Source organism: Gnatocerus cornutus, chromosome 2 (assembly GCF_029298725.1).
Source record: "Gnatocerus cornutus isolate USDA-ARS CGAHR chromosome 2, icGnaCorn1.1, whole genome shotgun sequence".
Lineage (NCBI taxonomy): Eukaryota > Metazoa > Arthropoda > Insecta > Coleoptera > Tenebrionidae > Gnatocerus > Gnatocerus cornutus.
Window position 1 is genome coordinate 19,743,601 of NC_142234.1, and position 20,788 is coordinate 19,764,388.

Here is a 20,788-nt window from a genome sequence, read left to right on the forward strand (position 1 = left end):
AAAACCGATAAATTAACTTTTAATAAATTTTATTTATAAAATGCAAAAGCGTCTAAAAATCTTGCACTCTCCATGAATAAGCAACTTCAACTTGTTTTATAAAAAATTGTATCTTTGTTGGTTATTAAGTTATGACTTTGAAATTTGAGAAGGTTGATATTTTTAAAGTGTTCATAAACTGTGTCAAAGTACAAAATTTTAGAACAAAAAATGGAGATTTTAGAAAATTTTATTTAAGAATGAACTAAAAATTTTTAATTTTTTTTCATTAAAATTTGTATTTTTGTTAGTTTTTAGGATATTACAATAAAATTTGGCGTGATTACTATTTCTAAAATGTTCATTAGCTGTGCCATATTGCAAAATTTTTGAACAAGAAATGGAGATTTAAAAAAATTTCGTTTGACCGAAACAAAAATTTTCAACTTTTTTTCTTTAAAATTTGTATTTTTGTTAGTTTTTAAGATATTACAATGAAATTTGGCGTAATTATTATTTCTTAAGTGTTAATTAACTGTGCCAAATTGCAAAATTTTTAGAAAATTGCATTTTAGAACAAACAAAAATTTTTTTTTTTTATTAAAATTTTTATCTTCTTTAGTTTTTAAGATATTATAATAAAATTTAGAACGATTACTACTTCTAAAGTATTAGCTGTACCAAAGTGCAACATTTTAGAATAAGAAATGAGCAAAAAATGTTAAAAAAGAGATTAAATAGAAGCTAAAAAACTTGAATACTTATGATTATGAATAATAGGATTTAAAAATCCGACATAAAAAACATAAAAAATGGGCCGAACGAACGAAATGGAACCTAAAGGATAATTAAATTGTACTCCTACTCGACTTCTAAAATATTCAATGTAGAATCGAAGTATTCATAAACTCCAAACGTTTTAAAAAAAACGTTTCTAAATTACACATATCTAAATAGAGGAATTTATTCCCGGTTTCAGCTACTACCAAAAATTAATTTTTATGATTATGAAGAAAATTTTTTAAAAATTAATTTATCCGACGCGACGCGAATTGTGCAAAAAATCTGTTAATAAAGTCTCCATAAATGAAAACAAGTTTTTGGGAGACAATAAAATGAGAGCTGTGATGAAAATTTTCGTACTTTTACTTTGCAATTTCATAAAACCTTTAATGTTTTTTTTGTGGAACTGAAATTATAATAGTAATAAAAAATGACTCATTTTGCAAAATGCGCCCCCTTTCCCGGAAACAGTACTTACATTTGACACATCAGCTGGTTTGGATATGTGATTAATGAGATTACTGGCTTCGAAGGGTGGCCTAAGTTGTGGGCTACTTGTGGTAGGTGGAGCGGGCGTAGTTACGGGTAGAACGGATCCCAACTAGAACACAATATATTCAAACTACTCTCAGCTCCCATGTCTCTTTTATAAAATTCCATCGTTTGGAAATCTCTCAACACGTTGAAAACATCAAACTTGCACCCGATAAGCAGTTATCAAGCTTACCGCAATGTACTGCCAGCCATTGTTAACTCTCACAAGAAGTGCTTCTTCTTCAATAACATAGGCCAAAGTTCCCACGGGACTGACCGACGACATCTTTATCATGGCGTCGTGGTCTTGGAAAGTTACAGCTCCAGGCACAATGCGAGCCGTAACTTCTTGTTCAGGAGCCGTGAATATAGGTGGGCTTGCTGTAGATCTGCCTAAAAGGGATTTCAAATAATGGACATTCTCGACAGAAATCAAACTTCAGTTCAAGTTAATTATAATCGTATTGTATAGGCACACTGGACGGTAAATTGTGGATTTTAATTCCCATCTTTTGGTTTTTTCAGTGAAAGTAATCCGTAAACAAACAAAAATAATTACTGCTTGCCTTCAAAAGCTTTTATGATGGACGGAAAATGATGAGTAAATTTAAAGAGTTTGCTTTACTGTTATCAATGAACTTGGCCGCTGGTGGTTGCGTTAAATATAGCCAAAAACTCAAATTGACAGTCCATCGAAATTAAGATACATATAATTGTTGACTGTAGCACCTCACCAATAAATAACGGCCTAAAACTTCATAAAAACTTTTATGGAAACTATATTTTATTACTGCCATAGATGGCAGGTGTGGAGATAAGTACAAGTTTAACTACCTGGCTTTAAATCCTTCAATTCTCTTAGGGCTTTAACTTCGTCCAAGCTACTTCTCATTCCTTCAACGTTATGCATGAACATAAATATTTTTTTAGTATGTTACCTATTGTTATCGTCGGCTGGGAATACTGTTGTGTTCTTTCTTTCCCAATAATCGAAAAACAGAACCGTACTTCCAGATTTACGTTACCTGGCCTTAAATTGTACGTTGGTTCTCCGAACGGAGGCCCACCAGGTTCCCCTTTGGGCCCTGTCACTGATATTCCTGGAATTCCGGGCGGTCCTGGAGGTCCCGGTGGTCCCGGAACAGGAATATATCGAATGGCTTCATCGGAAGACGTCGCTCCTGGCAAACCAGGAGGTCCAGGATTCCCATCGCGCCCGTCTCGGCCTGGGATGCCGTCCTGGCCGCGGTCTCCCTTGTCCCCTTTCGGCTGGTTATTACACCATTTTTAAATTAGTTGGAAATAATCAGTACATTATTGATGTTGTAGTAAATCGGCAACAGTAATAGTCTTTTATTAAACGCACGCAAATTCATCATTATATAATGTCCTCATTTATCAGCCGTATCAAATTGTCTCTTTTTGTGACAATAAATAATTTTACTAAACCTTCCTCAGTTGGTAACAGCCGGTTTCGGAATATTTTTTGTTGGTAAACATGAATATTTTTATAAATTTATAATAAATGTAATAGGAGAACTCAACTAGCAATAAAAATAAAAAGGTGATAGTAAAAGCTCTTCAAAACTTACCCCTCCGTAATTACCGGGATCTCCCTTTTCACCCTTTGGGCCCGAAATTCCTGGTAATCCTGCAGAACCCGGCCGACCCTAATATAAAAATAAACTCTTAGATCTGTATCGCTTTAACAATTTAGATTACAAAAAAACACCCCCGAAACAATTTTCTACAATCTGCAGGGAAATTTATATTGAGCATTACACAAATCTTTTAAATGGATTATTTCGCGAAAGGTCCACTTGAATTTATGGCGGGAACGTTGGAATGCGTCCACGTAATTGGGAGCGAAATAAATAAAAGCAGAGAAAAATTGACCGATTTCTAATACTCACACTTCCGTTCTAAGTGAATGCATAAAAGAATGAAAATAAATAATTCATCGTGTGGAGGTTGAGAACTTACCATCCATCCCGGCAACCCGATTTCTCCCACAGGTCCTGATTTCCCAGGAGGTCCCGCGGGTCCTGGAGGACCCGGTTTGCCTCGCCGTCCTCTCCTCCCGAGATCTCCTTTATCTCCCTGTTCAAATCAAAATTAATACATTGAAGTCTCATTTAAAGCTCACCTTTACAACAATTACGCTTTCACTCCCATTCGGTGTGATGATACTCCCAGGAGGTCCCCTTTCTCCTCGTTCTCCCTTGGAACCTGGGGGGCCCACCGGTCCAATAGCGCCATTGTCTCCAGGTTCTCCTTTCGGTCCCGTTAATCCAGGCGCTCCGTTCATTCCAGGTACACCTGGAATTCCAGCTTCGCCATCTTCGCCCCGATCGCCTTTGTCTCCCTTTTCGCCAGGTTCACCTTTGGCGCCGGGAATAGCGGGTACTATTCCAGTAATGTCGCTACTGTAGGAAATTCCGGGATTTCCGGGAGGTCCCTGAGGGCCGATACCGCCTTTTTCACCTTTGTCGCCAGGTTTTCCGTGTATTCCAGCTGTACCGGGAATTCCATCCAATCCGGGACTCCCGGATTCGCCTTTAGGGCCTAAGGTGCCTTTTTCCCCAGGAAGACCACGGTCGCCACGTTCTCCCTTCAAGCCAGCGGCGCCGCGATCGCCTTTCGCTCCTTGTATCCCTTTTTCTCCTCTAGGACCTGAAGGGCCGGGTTTTCCAGGCTCACCTTTCGTCCCGGGGACGCCGGGACGCACTAGGGGACTTCCCAGGACCGTTTCCTACACAAAAACAAGATTATAAACAGTGTTACGTGAAAAAGGGGACAATTATTTTTGACCCTTTTATACCTTGAATGGCCCTCTGGGTTTCCAGCTTGGCTGCTTGTAAGATCAGAACGATCACATTAAAAACTGTGCAATAAGTGATATTCGACTCACATCAACATTCTCGAACTCGACAGGTCCTGGAGGACCGGGTGGTCCAGGAGGTCCCGGTTTGCCGGGAAGACCATCTCGTCCTGATTCTCCTTTCGAACCTTGCGAACCAACGGGACCTTGAAGGCCTCGTTCGCCCTTCTCGCCCTTATCTCCAGGTGTTCCCGTAATTCCTTTATCACCCGGAGGACCGATCAGTCCAGGCATTCCAGGAGGACCTGGTTTACCCCCAACCCCCACAGCACCGGGAAGAAGATTAGACGACGTCAGGGAACTCAGTAAATTAGTAAAATTACACGAGCACACTCCCTGAAAATAAAATTAGTCGAGGGCTAAACGTCGAAAAAGTCATACCTCCGGAGCTGACGGTCCTGGAAGTCCTGGAGGACCTGGCGGACCAGGCGGTCCTCTGATGGATTCACCTGGAGGACCCTAAAATTCTAATTGTAGAAACGGAGAGAAAAAAAAGAGGAAAATTGTACCCTGGGTCCTCTATCACCTTTGTCGCCCCTTCCATAAGCAGCTTTAGCGTCATTAAAAATATAATTGCAACAATTTTCACTTTGACATGGACAAAGCTTACCATCCGGTGGGGGCGGTGGAGGCGGAATGAAGCCGAAGTCTTCAGAGCCGCTGCCTTCTCTGAATGCTCCATCGTAATCGCTGCGTTCGACCTTAATATCAAACATTTTTTATTAAGAAGTTTTAGGGGTTGAAGAGGAATGGTACGTTTCAAGAGAAGACCTCCACTTTCGATGTGAACAATAAGAGTATTTTTTCTTTAAGAAGATTTCGAGGAATAATCCCAATAAAGCAAAACATTAAATATTCATTTATTTATCTCAACAAAAATCTTTTGAACTGAATATTTATAACTTAAAAACTGAGTTAAACTAATTCCTTAAACCCTCAGGAAACAAATGAAAGCCTACGCACTTCTTAACGATTTTTTGGATTTCCAACACAACTAATTCAATTTTTGCGTAAAGTAACTTGATCGTTAAACTTCAAGCCTTTGTAGCGTCCTCACGTTTTCATTCTTGTTACTTCTGAAATTAGCATAACGTACGTGTGGGTACAAGTTATTACTTTTTAATTATTTTTATTTATAAGTTTTACCATCTTTTCCAATAATAAAACTTTTGTTATAATAAAACTACGTAATACCGTAGATTATATTCATTAAAAAAACCGATAAAATATTCATTAGGAAGTCAGTTAATATTTCATAGTTCCTGTTTTAGACAGACACAAAAAAAAGTTATTCGGTTAGTAAAATAGTTCGTTGAAATGGTAATGTGTTGAACTTATTTACTTGCCACTCAGGCATGCAGTTAGTGCCCTAGTTTAGTTTTACTTACTTTATCTACTTCATTGTCATAATCGGGACTGACATTTTGAAACCCCTGGTTACAAAAATAAAAATTAAAATAAAGAAAAAATAAGACAAAATAAATTGTTGTGATAATAGTAAACATCCCAGTCTAAACACAATTTATTATATGTACAGAACTAGATAATTCAGCAAACAAACCTGGAAATCTGTTTTACACTGATCCGCTGCACTGTTGGGATCGGTAAATATCTTCATTTGGTCCAACGCGCCCTTAAACGATAATTTCCGAATTAATTACTAATCGGTGGAATCAAAACCATCATTATCTGTAAGAAGTTGATCGATACTAATTTTGGCGCTTAGGACTTGATTTATAACATTTTTAACACTGTTTTTATTCTTAATAATTCATCGTCTTTTCATACAATTTTTCATAAAACCGCTTCTCAGTCCAGGCACGTTACGTTCTTTACGATGTAGAGGAATTTTATTAATGCACAAGATGATAAGACGTACCGCCACTTAAAAAAATCACTTGTCATAGAAAAAAAATTGTCTAGACATTCGTCTTTATGGGATTAAAGATATGCCGGGGTAAACAAAAGTAATTTGTGGTGATAAGAATGATTTTAGACTCGCATCTCAGTTTATGCAGTCCATTTATCGTTTATAGAAATATGGTTATGACTGGGTCATAAACATTTTCCTAATGCAATGGTTTGCTTATTTGTAAGGCTTGGATTACGTCCAATAAAACTTGGTACTTATGTAAGTAAGAACGTGACTAGTTTCTTCCACCAGCATACATCTTATTACGACTATTGTAAAAGTATGCACTTCCTCAGATAATGTGCTTCTCCATACCCTCGTAATTCGAGTTTTTGTGGAAACTGCATAAAAACGTGTAGTTTACATAGTATATTACTCTGTCCTCCGTCGATAAAACGTTTTAGTGCAGAAACGAAATAATATCTAACATTTTATTCTCTTTATGGCGAGCATAATGTTAGCGCTGAAAGTGCTGGAAACGCATCACGCACATGCCTCTATTGGAACTGAAAATGCTTTGGACCTCCAACGTGTTAAGTGAATTTGCATGGTAATACAGAAATGCGGTAGTCACTGCTGGTAATAAATCTAATTGTGCAAATACATGCATTCGGAAATTTTTGCAAGAGCAAATGTTAAATGGCACTGGGGAGTGCTCTTCTGTAATCTGTAAAAAAAGTAGAATTTGGAAGCCTAGACAAACTAGAGAATTCTTCCTTAGAAGTGAAGCTTTTAGCACCGTATGAACAGAACTGAGGAAACGGCTTTCGTTACTTCCTCGCCGAAGTTTCGAACATTTTGTAGACAAATCGTTGTCGCGCGTCCAGATCGAAAACAAAAAAGCAATCTTAGCAAACAACTTGTAAAAACAACAATCGAGTTCTTTAACTGAACGATATGAAAGGAGTATTACATTTTCCCAAATAAAAAAGGAAGTGGTTGATTTTTTTACCTTTACCACGATCGGCGATTCGCCGACAAGTACAACTATAAGATATAAACGTTCTAAGCCAGCAATAAATTCCAACTTTGGTGTTTCTATCTTTAGTGGTCAGCGATATTGCAAGATAAATGAGTTCTTTAACATTATTTAATAGCGATTCCGATCGTTTCCAACTTGCATCAAATGATACCACGACTATAAGAATGACGCTGAAGTGCTTGTATATCTGAAGAAGTTAAGAAAATCTCGGGCATTTTAACGGAAAAGTTAGCTCGTAAGATTTATGGTGGATCTTTTCGGAAAGTTAGCAAACAAATATCTTATGTAAGGAGAGCGATCTACGTTGATCCTTCAAGACTATTGATTTAATAACATTCGTGTAATTGAGAGTTTTCACCTTCTGCGAACATTTGATAAATCGTCAGGATTAAACGCTTCAGTTGTTATTGTTACTTTGAAAATTAGTCAATCGAGCCGGGCGCATTTGTATTGCAATTTTTGATTGAACGCTTGTTACAATGCGTCAATTTTCTGCTCCCATTTGCATGCAAACAAGCATAGCTTAGCCGCTTTAGAAACAAGAGCAAGAAAATTTAGTCATAATAACGCTGAGCTGTACTACATGAACGCTCACACAAATTACGTAATATTTATGATTAAATGTTTGATTTTCAGTTAATCGTTATTTACGAGATAGCATCAAAATTAACAATTTGGATTTACGTATACCGCGTGATAAAACTAAATAATATCCTGATGCGACAATTGTACGTAAAATTATGATACCACGCGTTTATGGGCTGATTTATGAGGTGATTAGACGCTTCTTGTTTTCACAGGACGAGAATTTTAATCCTGTGGAAAAGATAAGAATTTTTTGTTTTAATTGCTGCTTTTGACCTGACTCTAAAATGAGTTCTTAGTTTACTTTCAGAGAAAAATTCTTGTGGAGATCAATGTGGAATAATATTGCATGAGTAGTAAAAACGCTTTTGGTTCAGACTAGTCGCAATTTCACCTGGAAAAATGGTGAATGTCCCGTCTCTGAATAATTAAATCTAATTGCAATCTCATCAAAAATTTCTAACCCGAATGGCAAAAATCTTCTTCGTATCCGAATTTTATCCGTCTCCGTTGTTGAAAATAATCCCAAATTGTGATAGAAAGTAGTTCGACAATTTTAGTGCCATATCAATAAAATTTGGTAAAGTTACTAATTTTGAATTGTTTATTAACTCCACCAAATTGCAAAAGAATATGACAAAAAACTCAAAAGTTAGAAATTTTCATTTTTGAAGTGAACCAAAAATCTTCGACATTTTTCATTAAAATTCATAATTTCAACAATTTTAGTGCTAAATCAATTAAATTTGGTAAGATTACTAATTTTGAATTGTTTATTAACTCCATCAAATCACAATAGAAAATAATAAAAAATTTAAAAGTAAGAAATTTTAGAATCTACGATATTTTTTATCAAAATTCATAATTCCGACAATTTTTGTGCTATTTCTATCAAATTTGGTGAATTCACTAATTTTGAGTTGTTTGTCAACCTCACCAAATTGCAAAAGAAAATAACAGAAAACCCAAAAGTTTGAAATTTTCATTTTTGAAACAAACAAAAAATCTCCGACATTTTTAAATACAATTTCAAATAAAACCCAAAAGAATTAATTATGAACGTAAAAGCAAATTCTGTTAAAGGACCCATTTGCCGAAACTGCAGTAAAACCAATGACGAAAGAGACATAATAATCTGTGCCTAAATGTTAATATTTAAAACATTTTTACTAATTGTTGAAAAATTAGATCGAAAGTCGTCTCTAAAATGACAAAAACGTGAAAACCGGTCAGATTTACAATAATTTAAACAAAAATCCATTAATAACGCCAAAGGCTGCCGATAAAAGCACACATCAAATCATTCGGTTTAGAGGTGATTTATTTTTCAATAACTAATGCTATCGAATTCATTTAAAATTGCGAGGCCACATCTGAATATTCCTGAATGGTCGAATCGAATAAATTAAGCGGAAATGGTGTTATTGCAATAATTTACCTATGACCCTGGAGGAAATAACTAACATGATCCACTTTGGTTGTGTTTAACTCTTAAATGTCTCCGCGTATTTTTAGATTTAGTCTCATTAAACTAAAACGGGTAATTTCCAAACAAATTTTTTCCTCATGTTCATTTTTTCATGCTGATAAGAAAGGTATAATTAATGACCACAAGAGTTAACTGAGTATTTTATTATTGTACACAGAATAATCACACTAAAAGGTCGAAAGTCGCATGAGTAAGTAGCTCATAGATTAAACAATTCGCTGACTCCAATGATTGATCACAGATAAGCCCGCGCAATAACTGTGTTGGTACTGTTTTTCAGAATCTCATAAATCAGTGAAAAAGACAGAAGAATAATTGCGCACTGTATTAATTTTCTCTTAATAAAACACAAAGTGGCGAGCATCCTGAAAGGGACAAAACACAATAAGCTAACAAAAGTATAAAGTTGGAAATTAATTTCTTCAGAGGGGACGATAAAGCTCACACATTATGCTCGTTTGGATCGAGTTTATTTCAGGAAATGAATGGTTTGTTTCCACTAGTCGAATTTAGTATCCTCTAATTAAATCCAGAAATAGAAAAAAACACAAATAGTTGGAAACAATTGATCAGAACGATAAGTTTGTGTTTTTCCGTACCTGAAACCGACAACTAGATATGAAGGAACTGCTCAATTTTGTATAAAATAAAACACTTTTAAATCGCTTTGTAGCAATTTAATTACAACGGTCCCATAAAATGTACTTCAGGATTTAATAAAAGTTAAATTAATTCAAAAAGTTTAATAACGTCATTTTATTTTAACTTCCGACACGGAAAAGAATTCGGACTTTCTGTAATTTATTTTTCAATATTTGGACAGATTAATTAGGTTTTTAAAAATATTGACTGCCTTTAGATAATAACGTCCTGATATGATTATTCCGAGGAAAAGTGGGTAATTTCACCGATCGCACGACTGATATTTTGTAATTAAGACCTGACGTGGGTTCTAAACGCATTGTTGGAACTGCAAACGTTATCTCGTATCGGAAAATACATATTTAGTGACTTACTTTCCTTGCCGCTTAAATAACTATTAAAAGCCACTCATATAATTTGACAGCTGTCAAGTGGCGGCAGTGAAACCAATTTATTTTCCACCGCTCAGATTTGGCTTGACACAAACATTTTAATTTTGTGTTCTTGAGATTATTATTGAAAACCTGTTACATGCCTGATAACAATAATTTCAATTCGTGCTTATCACACAAAAGGGAATATTTCTCTTCCTTGCAAGGTACGTAAATTATAACGTGTGAAACTAAATTTGCATTGGACAGAGAGAGGGTCTGTGTGAAACACGGTTCGAGGCAAAATCCGTTTTTGTTTCTTTTCTTTGATGCTCGTAATGAATAAAGCCCAAATTACATTAGTACATTTGACCTTTAAAAATGTATTAAAAGCATATTTTGTTCTGACACGGTTTTGTTAATTAGCATTCCAATAAAGCGCTCTGTAACAGTGTGACTGTATTACCCAATTATCATTTATTAATTAAGCTGTATTAATTTTTGTTTAAAATCAATTATGTGTTATGTAATTTGCAATCAATCATCCGTTCTGTTTACCACAGAATGTTCCAAGAACTGAGCTCGAGTTGTTTCAGGGCTTTTCAGAGAGCATGAAAAAAATCTGTAAATTGATTGCCTAATTAACCACGATATTTTAAAAATTACATTGCATGCTTTGCTTTATGTCGACAGTTTTCATTAGTGGGTTTAATTGCGTTGCGATTTTTTGGTTTTAACTATACCTAATGTGGGACGCGGAGTACAAATTGTAGCGGCCACAGAGCAGAGGTGTGAAAGATTTTAGGATGGGGGCAAATGGTGGAGGCGGCGCAGTTGGTTTCATAATCCAAATACTCACAGTTTTAGGTAAGAGTTTTTATCCAAAAGACTCAAAATAAACTAAATTCTATAAATATGTATAAATAAAATGTTTTATTTTTAGAAGTTACAAAAAATCCGCCACATTTTTTAATAAAATTCATAGTTCCAACAATTTTAGTGCTATACCAATCAAATTTGGTGAGATTACTAATTTTGAATTGTTTATTAACTTCACCTAATCGCAAAAGAAAATAACAAAAAACTCAAAATTTAGAAATTTTATAAGTGAACAAAAAAAATCTCCTTTATTTTTTATGAATATTCATAATTCCGACAATTTTAGTGCTATATCATTCAAATTTGGTGAGTTTACTAATTTTGAATTGTTTATTATCTCCATAAAATTGCAAATAAAAATAACAAAAAATCCAAAAGTTAGAAAATTTCATTTTTAAGACGATACAAAATTAATCCAACATTTTTGACTAAAATTCGTAGTTCTGACAATTTTAATACTGTAGCAATAAAATTTGGAGCAATTACTATTTCTGAGCTGTTTATTGACTGTGCCAAATCTCAAGAGTATAGAGCACAAAACACCCAGTTTAGAAATTTTCATTTTTAAGACAAAACTATTTTTTCAAATTTTTTGACTAAAATTCGTAAATCTGACAATTTTAGAGCTATAACAATCAAATTTGGGGTGATTACTAATTTTGGATTGTTTATTAACTCCACCAAATGACAAAATCATAGGGCAAAAGAAACAAACTTGACAAACTAAAATTTCGTAATTCTGATACTTTTAGTGTAATCTCCGACAATCCTGGAGAACACCGAAGAATCCTCACATACCGACAAAATCTTAAGAAAACCTAGAGAACCCTAAGATCCCAGCAAATTTGATAGGATAATTTTGGATTCCAAATCCGTTGTTTGTCGCAAACCGTAATAAGAAACTCGTCTCGTTTCGAGGTTGTACAAATCCACCGAAATAAAAAAAATTAAATTTGCCTAATTAAAAAACTTAATCACAGAATTGTCTTTTAGAATGTTAAATTGGTGGATGCGCCGGTCCCATTTCCCAAACATCGCCAAATGTAAATCCAATCAACGTAATTTTCTAATTCAAATACCTTTCATCCATAAACGAAGATTAGTGTGAAACAATCCATTGTCCAACTTCGTCGTGGTCATCGTGGTCTAAAACTTTTCCCCAACACAAAATGTAACATTGTCGGCATCCCACACGTAACTCTAGCAACGTTACATAATCGTGAATAGATCAACTTGCAGTCATCAATTGAAAATCACATTCTCGTACAAATTGTCTAAGCTAATGAACACGTTACATACGCAAACTGAAATAAAATTACCTGAACCAATCGTTTGATCGATAAATGGGAGTTTTTACTGCAAGCACATGCAGTTTTAATGAAAGCTTTAATATTAAAACCGCTTAAAAACCGTTAAGTTATATTTATTCACTTTTCGTTAAATTATTTCTCAGAGATGAATCGATAAAGAGGGAATAGAGAAGTTACGAATTCTGCATTTATGAGCTAAGTAGGTGAAAAGTAGTTTTATTTCGTTTATTGTACAGAAATGTTGAGCCTTCTTTTTAACGCAAAAAAATGAACTAGTAAGAAATAAGATCCGAGTTTGCTACAAAACTTTTTATTGAACTGAAGAAAAATGAACTTTTTTAATAATACACGGAGCTAGTTAGAAACTGACATAAAACGTTAATGCAAAGTTGTGATCTCTATTTTCTTGCATTTTATCTTACAGTAAAACAATCCGGGGAATCTGATATCTCTGCAAACGTTAACTTTTTTTAATTTATTTTAATTTCGCATAATTCTATTATCAATATCGTTCCACTGTGAAATAGAGAAGCCACCACTTGCTTAAGTGCAACTTCGCCAAGATAGTCGAGAGTATGTTTGAAGATAATTTAATTTAAATGGAATACTGATACCGGCAAGATTTTGGCACTGTTTGAAGAGAAATGTCAAGATAGGGAAAGAAGTAAAGCTAGGAAACGATAAAACGTTAACAGCGCAGAACACAGATAAGATATTTAAGCAGATAACGAAAAATATTCCAGCCAATTCGTTCTAATGCTTCAAAATAGGGTCAGCAGTACAAATATTTTCTAGTTTAAAACAAGACTTCTCGTTATTTGCGGATGAAGAGAACACACGAGCTCGTAATTTTGTGTTGTTTTACTGCATTCCAATAAAACTGTTCCAAAATGGAACCAAATCTCTTAATTAAGTCCATTGCTAAAAATGAGCTTGAGCGCAAATTGATTGAACTAAATTCGGTTAAATGACAAATCCAATGCTAAAAATTAGTGCAACTGGACTAAACGGAGAGGATTTGTGAAATCGGGGCTGCCAGAAGCATCAGGCAGTTTTAGGACGCAAAAATTATCGATTATTCAAAATATTTAGAGAATTTTTGTAATATATAACTCTACCACATCACAAAAAAATAACGTATAACCCAAAAGTTGGAAATTTTTATTTTGAAAGCGAACAAAAAATCTCCCACTTTTTTTTATAAAAATTCATAACTCCGACAATTTTAGTGCTATATCTTTCAAATTTGGCGAGGTTACTAACTTTGAGTTGATTATTAACTCCACCAAATCGTAAAAGAAAATAACAAGAAACTCAAAAATTATAAATTTTTGAATCGAACAAAAAAATCTCCAACAATTTGTATTAAAATTCACAATTCCGACAATTTTAGTGCTATATCAATCAAATTTGGTGAAGTTACTAGTTTTAAATTGTTTGTTGACTCCACCAAATCGCAAAAGAAAATAACAAAAAATTGAAATGTTAGAAATTTTAATTTTTTGATCGAACAAAAAAATCTCCAACAATTTTTATTAAAATTCATAATTTTGTCAATTTTAGTGGTATATTAATAAAATTTGGTGAGGTTACTAATTTTGAGTTGTTTATTAACTCCTCCAAATCGCAAAAGAAAATACCGGAAAACTCAAGAGTTAGAAATTTTCATTTTGCAAGCGAACAAATAATCTAAATGCTAAAAATTAGCGCAATTGAACTAAACGGAGAGGATTAGTTAAATCGAGGCTGCCAGAAGCATCAGACAGTTTTAGGACGCAGAAATGATCGATTATTCAAAATATTTAGAGAATTTTAGGCACTTGTGGGAATTGAAGAAAATGGATCCCAGTTTTGACGGATTTATTGGAATTAGAGTTTTTTGAGATTTCCAGACTCAATTTGCCTGAATTGGAAACATAAATTCTCTGTTGAACTGTGAATAAAAATTTAATTTGTTATTAAAGGCTTCCAACTATGTGAAGGATCGATGTTACGCAGAAAATTGATGGTAGTTTTAATTTAAAACATAAAAAATTTAATTGAAGAAGACCGAATAACAAAAAATTTGTAATAGAAATGATATGAATTTTGTCAGAGTCGTAAAGAATAGTCGGCATCTATTGAAATGAATAATTCACATCAGAATTCAGTTGATTTTAATTAAAGTTTTGTGAGGGAAATACGAAGGCGAGGTTTGTTTTTCGTCAGAAGATTTATTAATAAATGAATATGGGATGCAAGAAAATGGTGCAATGAGTAAGAAAGATGAAACACTTTGTACCTGTCTGAGCTTGGCTGGTACGGGCTCTGAAGAATTTCGTGTATGAAACCAGCCGGTGAAAGAGCCGACAGCCAAAGCACCGGCCAACACTAAAAGAGTAAAGCACAGAGCCACCAGAAGCCGACTCTGGCCCGAAAGTACCATAGCCATGTTAAAAAAGTCACATTACACCATTTCAGCTTTTCTGTTTTCGCGGTCGCAACTTTCTCTCTTGGTAAGACAACAGCGTCGTGGTCGCAATAACACCGGAAGTTTCATAGCGGAAGAAGTTGCCGAACTTTGAAATAAGTCGCCAGCGCCGCCGTGACCGCCAGTCGAACTAACGACGTTAAGCGTCGCGCCGCTACTGTATCAAAGACACGACTCTGCCGCCAACATAGACGCTTTCCTATGCCGTCTGCGCACTGCAATGATACGTTTACCGTCAAAATAAATTAAGTAATTATATTCAAGCTTGTTTGAAAAAGTGTTGTTAGTCTTAATGAGTTAACGCGTGCCCAGCACCGAGATGCAGATAAAAAAGAATTACATCGGCAAAGTTTGCTAATAAAATAAAAGATTCAGTCATTGTTTGGACAGTAAAAAGTTCAGAGAGCGTCCTCTTATCGTGAGCTTTATAGGATCTCATTTCCAGGCAGAAGGCCGCCGAGATATCGGTGGGCGAATCGACAAACGGTTACGTTTATCTGTAATCAAAGTTTGGCCGAATCTGGATAACCGCATGTGCGCCAACCGACGACTCATCTTCGACCCACCATTACAGATGATGATGGCTTACTCTCAAATTTAGATTGCACTTTGATGCAGAATGTTGCTCTATTGCCCTGTACCTACAGAACTAATGGAACGTTCAAGTTAAGCTCTTTTATTGCAGACCGACCATCATAAAAAAGAAATAAACTGATAGCTAGGTGAATTTAAACTAGTAGTAAAAGAAATGGCTAATAAACTCTCCTGATTTTCATTTAGATAAATAATAAACAAAAACACCGGTCGGCTGGAATTTTGATTTTAAACTTGCATGCCGCGGATTTTTAAATCAAACGTTTACATACAACGTAAACATTCACTAATGTATTACCTAATTTGCATTAAATTGCCAGCAGTTTTTAATAATTATGGACCTAACTAAAACAACGTATAATAGATTTTGTTTATTTATAGTTTCCTCGTAAACCACTCATGTTTGTGCCTTTCACGGCCATATATTAAAACCTTTGTATGTTCACATCTAAATTCTATTATTATATCTTATTGATACCGACAGTTATGAGCCGTACTAAAATCCACAGGCATTCAATCAAATATAAAATTAGCACACGGATTTGAAAATGGTGGATGCGCCGCACAGTGGAGCAGATGACTCCTAAACCTGGCCAAAATAGTAAAAAAAATCACCTACAATTATGATTAAACTGTTTATTTTCATCGAGAAACACTCAGACGAACATGTTTTCAATACCTCGTAATAAAGCAAAAACCTTTACTCTTTCAGTAGCACATAGAACACTTCCGACTAAACAAACACCTTTGGCCTATATTAGTCCAATATTGGTCTTGTGTGAGCAAAAACAAAATTTGTCCGTTCTGACCAAGTATTTATTTATTCCTTTTATTAATAATAATTCGAATAATACTATTAATATCGTTCTGAATTGGGAATAAACACCGCTATGAAAGATAAGAAATAAATAAAAATTGTACTAGAAATTCCGCCTTGAACACAATTGAAAGCCGAATGTTGTTGATAGTATTCTAAAGTATATTTTTATGATGAAAACAATTTTTATGAAACATGCTTTTTATGCAATCTTTACAATTTTTTTTCGGGGCTCCAGGACTCATTCAATGAAACACTAAACACAGGTTTTTTTTTGCTTTAGTTTCACCAAAAAAAGTTTCATGAAAATCGAGGTGACGGTTTAAGTTTCTCTTTATGTTAGTTCTTAGTCCTTAATGACCTTGTTCTAATTAACTAAGATATATATTTTTTATAAATACTACTCTTTTCGATCAGCTCATATTTCAACGTAAAATGTAATATTTTGTGATTTGGCCAAGTTTAGGAATCATCTGCCCCACTGTGCGCCGGTCAAATTTTCGCCTAAAAAACGACCATAAATGTCACGAAACTAAGAATTCAAGTTCATTACAATCCGAACTGTACCTTTGCAAAGTGGCAACTCACAATGCCGAAAATGTCACACCGGAAAGTTATGACGAGGGTCTTCATTTGTGTCTTCGACCTTTCTCAATTAAGAGATCTCCAGTTTTCACGATTCGGCCGTCTTTCGGCGCAAAAAAATGCTTAAAAATTATTATAGGACAAATATGAATAATTTTAAACCCTGAGGAGTTAATTTTTTGTGTTTTTTTTGCGATAAAAATGGTGGATGCGCCAGGTCAAATTTCCTAAATTCATCGATTTTATTTGTCTAAAGCTGTAAAATAAGAGCAAATTTGGGCATAAACGTCACGACGCCGTGACGAGGGTCTTTATTTGTGGCGGTGCCTGATTAAAACTACTTTCTATAATTTTGCCGGCGACATAAAATTTTAGTATTTTGCCTAAAACTTGATCACTCCGTTAACAACCTTCTCACGATTTTAGTTTACCTAACTGAACGGTGGAAGGGATTACTCTCTATTACCCTTTTCTTACTCAGAAAGTTATCCACTTTGCTCCCTAAAATGAACAAATCCGTCTGTTATACAGTGTGGTTTAACCAGAAAAAATATAAATAAACATGAAAAAATCGTATTTAAAATCAAAGTTCTTTGTGCTTTTGACGGCTTCCTGTTGAAAATTGAATTCATAAATAATTCACCGTTCTAATTGTGTGACTTCTAAATTTTAAGGAGATGCCAAAAACTAATTGCAAAGCCGCAACTGATGATAAAAGGGCAATAAGACATTGTTAATCTCCATTTTTGCGTTCCCGTGTTTCTTTTTTTCCGTTCTTCTACAAGCGATATGATCACGTTATTGCAACATCTTATCTAAGTAGAGCCCTATTACGTTAATTTTTGCTACAACAGTCTGCAATAAATCTGCGAACCTTTTTATAAACCACCGTTGAACGTTCCATTAGCGTGCAAAAATCTGAGCAGAGCGCAAAAATTAATAAAACAGTAAAACCACAATCAACATTAAGAAACTAATAACTGTTCCATTTTTTGTATAAATTCAATGAGATGCAAATTCTTTGACCCTTGAATATTCATCTCCAATTTATTGAGCTGATGGTGCTTTTGTTTTATTAATGTCGAATAAATCACTACGTGAAGACTTACCTCATAGGGATCCCCGATGACAGGGCCGGCTTGTGCAATATAAAGCGTGGAGGCCGAATCGAAAATTAATTCTAATGGTTCTCGCTTGACGAGAACCGTTTCCGTTTCATTGCAATTAAAAAATAACGTGACATTCTCGACAGACAACCGAAATGCAAATCTCGTCCATTTTCCATTGAATCTATTAACAGTAAAATTCGCGATAATCTGGGAAGCAATATGCGAGGTGTCCGTGTAAAATAAAGATATGAGGGTATTACTGGTTCCCTCTGGAGCTATTCTTACTCCCAATCCTACAACAGTGTCATACGGGTTGACTACAGCAAATATAAATCCTCCTTTTCGAGCGCGCGGTTTTGCACTAATTAAAATCGAAAATTCAGGGGGCAGTTTTTCCGGCAGGATTTGGCGGTGGGCGATTTTCACGTCGGAGCCGGAGCGGAAGCCCAGGGCGGGAAATCCGTCGTGGCCTTCTTCATCAATGTATTGCGTTTTTGAGTCTTGGAAGGGAATTTTCACAGCTGCGAGCAGGTCGTATTCGAACACTGAAAGCAAAAATGCCCACAATAATCATTCATTCTTTAGTAGTGAAACCTTGAAATTTAAAATTTGCATGCAATTGCAGCAAGTTGCAATTTTCATGACACCAAAAACAGGTAACATCGCTGAAATTTTCAGCATTTTTAATTTTTGATGTGACGTGAAGTTGGCAAGTCTAAAAACCGACTAAAACAGTTTACGTTTTCAACTATTAATTTTACAGCTTTTCCCCACAGATCAATGTCGGTATTACGATTTTCTCTCTTGCAGTGCTAATTAATTCTATAAAGCACTGCAATGGAAACAGTACCAAAAATTTGTCATTCTTGTGAAATGTTGCACAAATTCAATTCTCTTTTAATCACTAATACAGCTCGGACAGTAGACGTGATTTTAATTTATATGTATATATAAAGTTTAAAAGCACTTCATACTCTAATTAACAATTACATCTGTTTTTTAAATGAAACAAAGCCCGCTGCAACTGGTTTTGTTTTTATATTGCGTTAGTTAAATATAGTTCGCTGCATTCGCAACTGATGAGGGCGGCTTTGTTGAACACACTAGGTATTTTATAATTAAAAAGACAGAAAATGGTTAAATAAAAATGCAAAAGTTGGAGCGCTTCAATATTGTTGAGCTACAAGATCATTTTTGCAGCGGCGGTCTATGTGGAAAACAAGTATACATTTATAAAAATGTTTGTAATCTGTCAGTGACGGCCTCTGGAGACTTTTACCTAACGAAAAATCTGATAATGAAACGTCGTTAGAGAGGTTTAACAGACATAAAAAAGTTTCGATGGAACTTCGGAACGACGCACGTTAAATAAGGGAACTTGGTGTAGTATCTTTGATATTAAATTCGGGGAATGAAAGGATTATGATTGCAATTGGTAAGTGCAAGAGGGACAGTCTTTTTTGCTCTATAATTTTGAAATTTGGATTAATTATTAAGCAAACCTTAGCCAATAACGGCCCCAAATTTAGTCGCTTTGGCATCAAAATTACCAAAGTTACACCTTTTAGTAGCAATTTTCGGTTTATCGAAAAAATAAAAATTACTAAAATTAGTCTCCTTGGCTCTATGATTTTTAAATTTGGCTTAGATAATAAAATGATCAGAGTTACAGGCTTTAATATATTTTTCCCGCAGTTTTCGGTTCATCCAAAAAATAAAAATTTCTAAAATTAGTCTCCGCTGCTCTACAAATCTTTGCTAATAACTGCCCAACATTTAGTTGCATTGGCATAAAAATTAAAAAAAAGTTACAACCTTTAGTAGATTGTTTTTCGCAGTTTTCAGTTCATCTAAAAAATAAAAATTACTAAAATTAGTCTCCTTTGCTCTATAATTTTTAAATTTCGCACAGTTAATAAGCAAGTCTAAATTAATAACAGCCCCAAACTTAGTTCTTTTGGCGTAAAAATTAAAGCTTTAATAAATTTTTTTCTCAGTTTTCGGTTCATCAAAAAAATTAAAATTTCTAAAATTAATCCCTGCGGCTCTACAATTTTAAAATGTGGCACAATTAAAGTCCGAATTACTAACTACCTAAAATTTGATTGTTTTAGCGTAGAAATCATTTGAATTACAATCTTTAATAAAATTTTTCGCAGTTTTCCGTTCATCTCAAAATTAAAATGTTTTAAAATCTGTCTATAATTATGACATTTAGTACCATTAATAACTAAGTTAAAATTAGTAACCGTGCCAAATTTAGTTAGCGGCGTTTAAAATACCAGAGCTACAACCCTTAATATTATAAGTTTGAAGTTTCTCGGTTAATTTAAAAAATAAAAAATTCTAAATTTAGTCTTCTCCGCTGTTCGACAATTTTGAAACTTGGAACGATTCATAACTAAGTCTAAATTAGTAACTTCTTAAAATTGGATTGTTTTTGCGTAAAAATTATTGGAGTTAGGTACAACTTTTAATAAAATTTTTCGCAGTTTTAAAAATTATTATTTTTTTAAATCTGTCTCATCGGCTCTATAATTATGACATTTAATACCATTAATAACTAAGTCAAAATTAGTAACCTTGCCAAATTTGATTGCTGTGGCGCTTAAATTACCAGAGTTACACCTCTTAATATTAAAAGTTCGAAGTTTTTGAGTAATTCAACAAATAAAAAACTCTAAAATTGGTCTCGTCTGCTCTATAATTTTGAAATTTGGCAAAATTATTAACTAGCTCTAAATTAGTAACTTCCTAAAATTTTATTGTTTTGGCGTTAAAATTATTATAGTTACAACCTCTAATAAAAATCTGGTCAGTTTTCGGTTTATCCAAAAAATAAAATTTCTTAACATCAATTTACTCT

General features: G+C 34.4%; 1 protein-coding gene across 3 annotated transcripts in view; it reads right to left on the bottom strand.

Moving 5' to 3' along the window:
• LOC148179863 (uncharacterized) overlaps window positions 1-20,788 on the bottom strand; it is a 67,290-nt gene that overhangs the window by 4,744 nt on the left and 41,758 nt on the right. The window contains exons 4-17 of one of the 3 annotated variants that reach the window (XM_088050784.1): window positions 17,923-18,467; window positions 5,739-5,810; window positions 5,566-5,610; window positions 4,687-4,878; window positions 4,559-4,636; window positions 4,208-4,513; window positions 4,118-4,147; window positions 3,443-4,048; window positions 3,280-3,396; window positions 2,889-2,966; window positions 2,322-2,565; window positions 2,131-2,190; window positions 1,490-1,689; window positions 1,241-1,363 (exon numbers count right to left, since the gene is read on the bottom strand). In XM_088050784.1, the coding sequence (XP_087906910.1) occupies window positions 1,241-1,363; window positions 1,490-1,689; window positions 2,131-2,190; window positions 2,322-2,565; window positions 2,889-2,966; window positions 3,280-3,396; window positions 3,443-4,048; window positions 4,118-4,147; window positions 4,208-4,513; window positions 4,559-4,636; window positions 4,687-4,878; window positions 5,566-5,610; window positions 5,739-5,810; window positions 17,923-18,467 (2,696 nt within the window). Of the gene's footprint in view, window positions 1-1,240; window positions 1,364-1,489; window positions 1,690-2,130; window positions 2,191-2,321; window positions 2,566-2,888; window positions 2,967-3,279; window positions 3,397-3,442; window positions 4,049-4,117; window positions 4,151-4,207; window positions 4,514-4,558; window positions 4,637-4,686; window positions 4,879-5,565; window positions 5,611-5,738; window positions 5,811-17,922; window positions 18,468-20,788 lie in introns of all 3 variants that reach the window. The other 2 variants (XM_088050783.1, XM_088050785.1) reach the window with 2 other exon arrangements.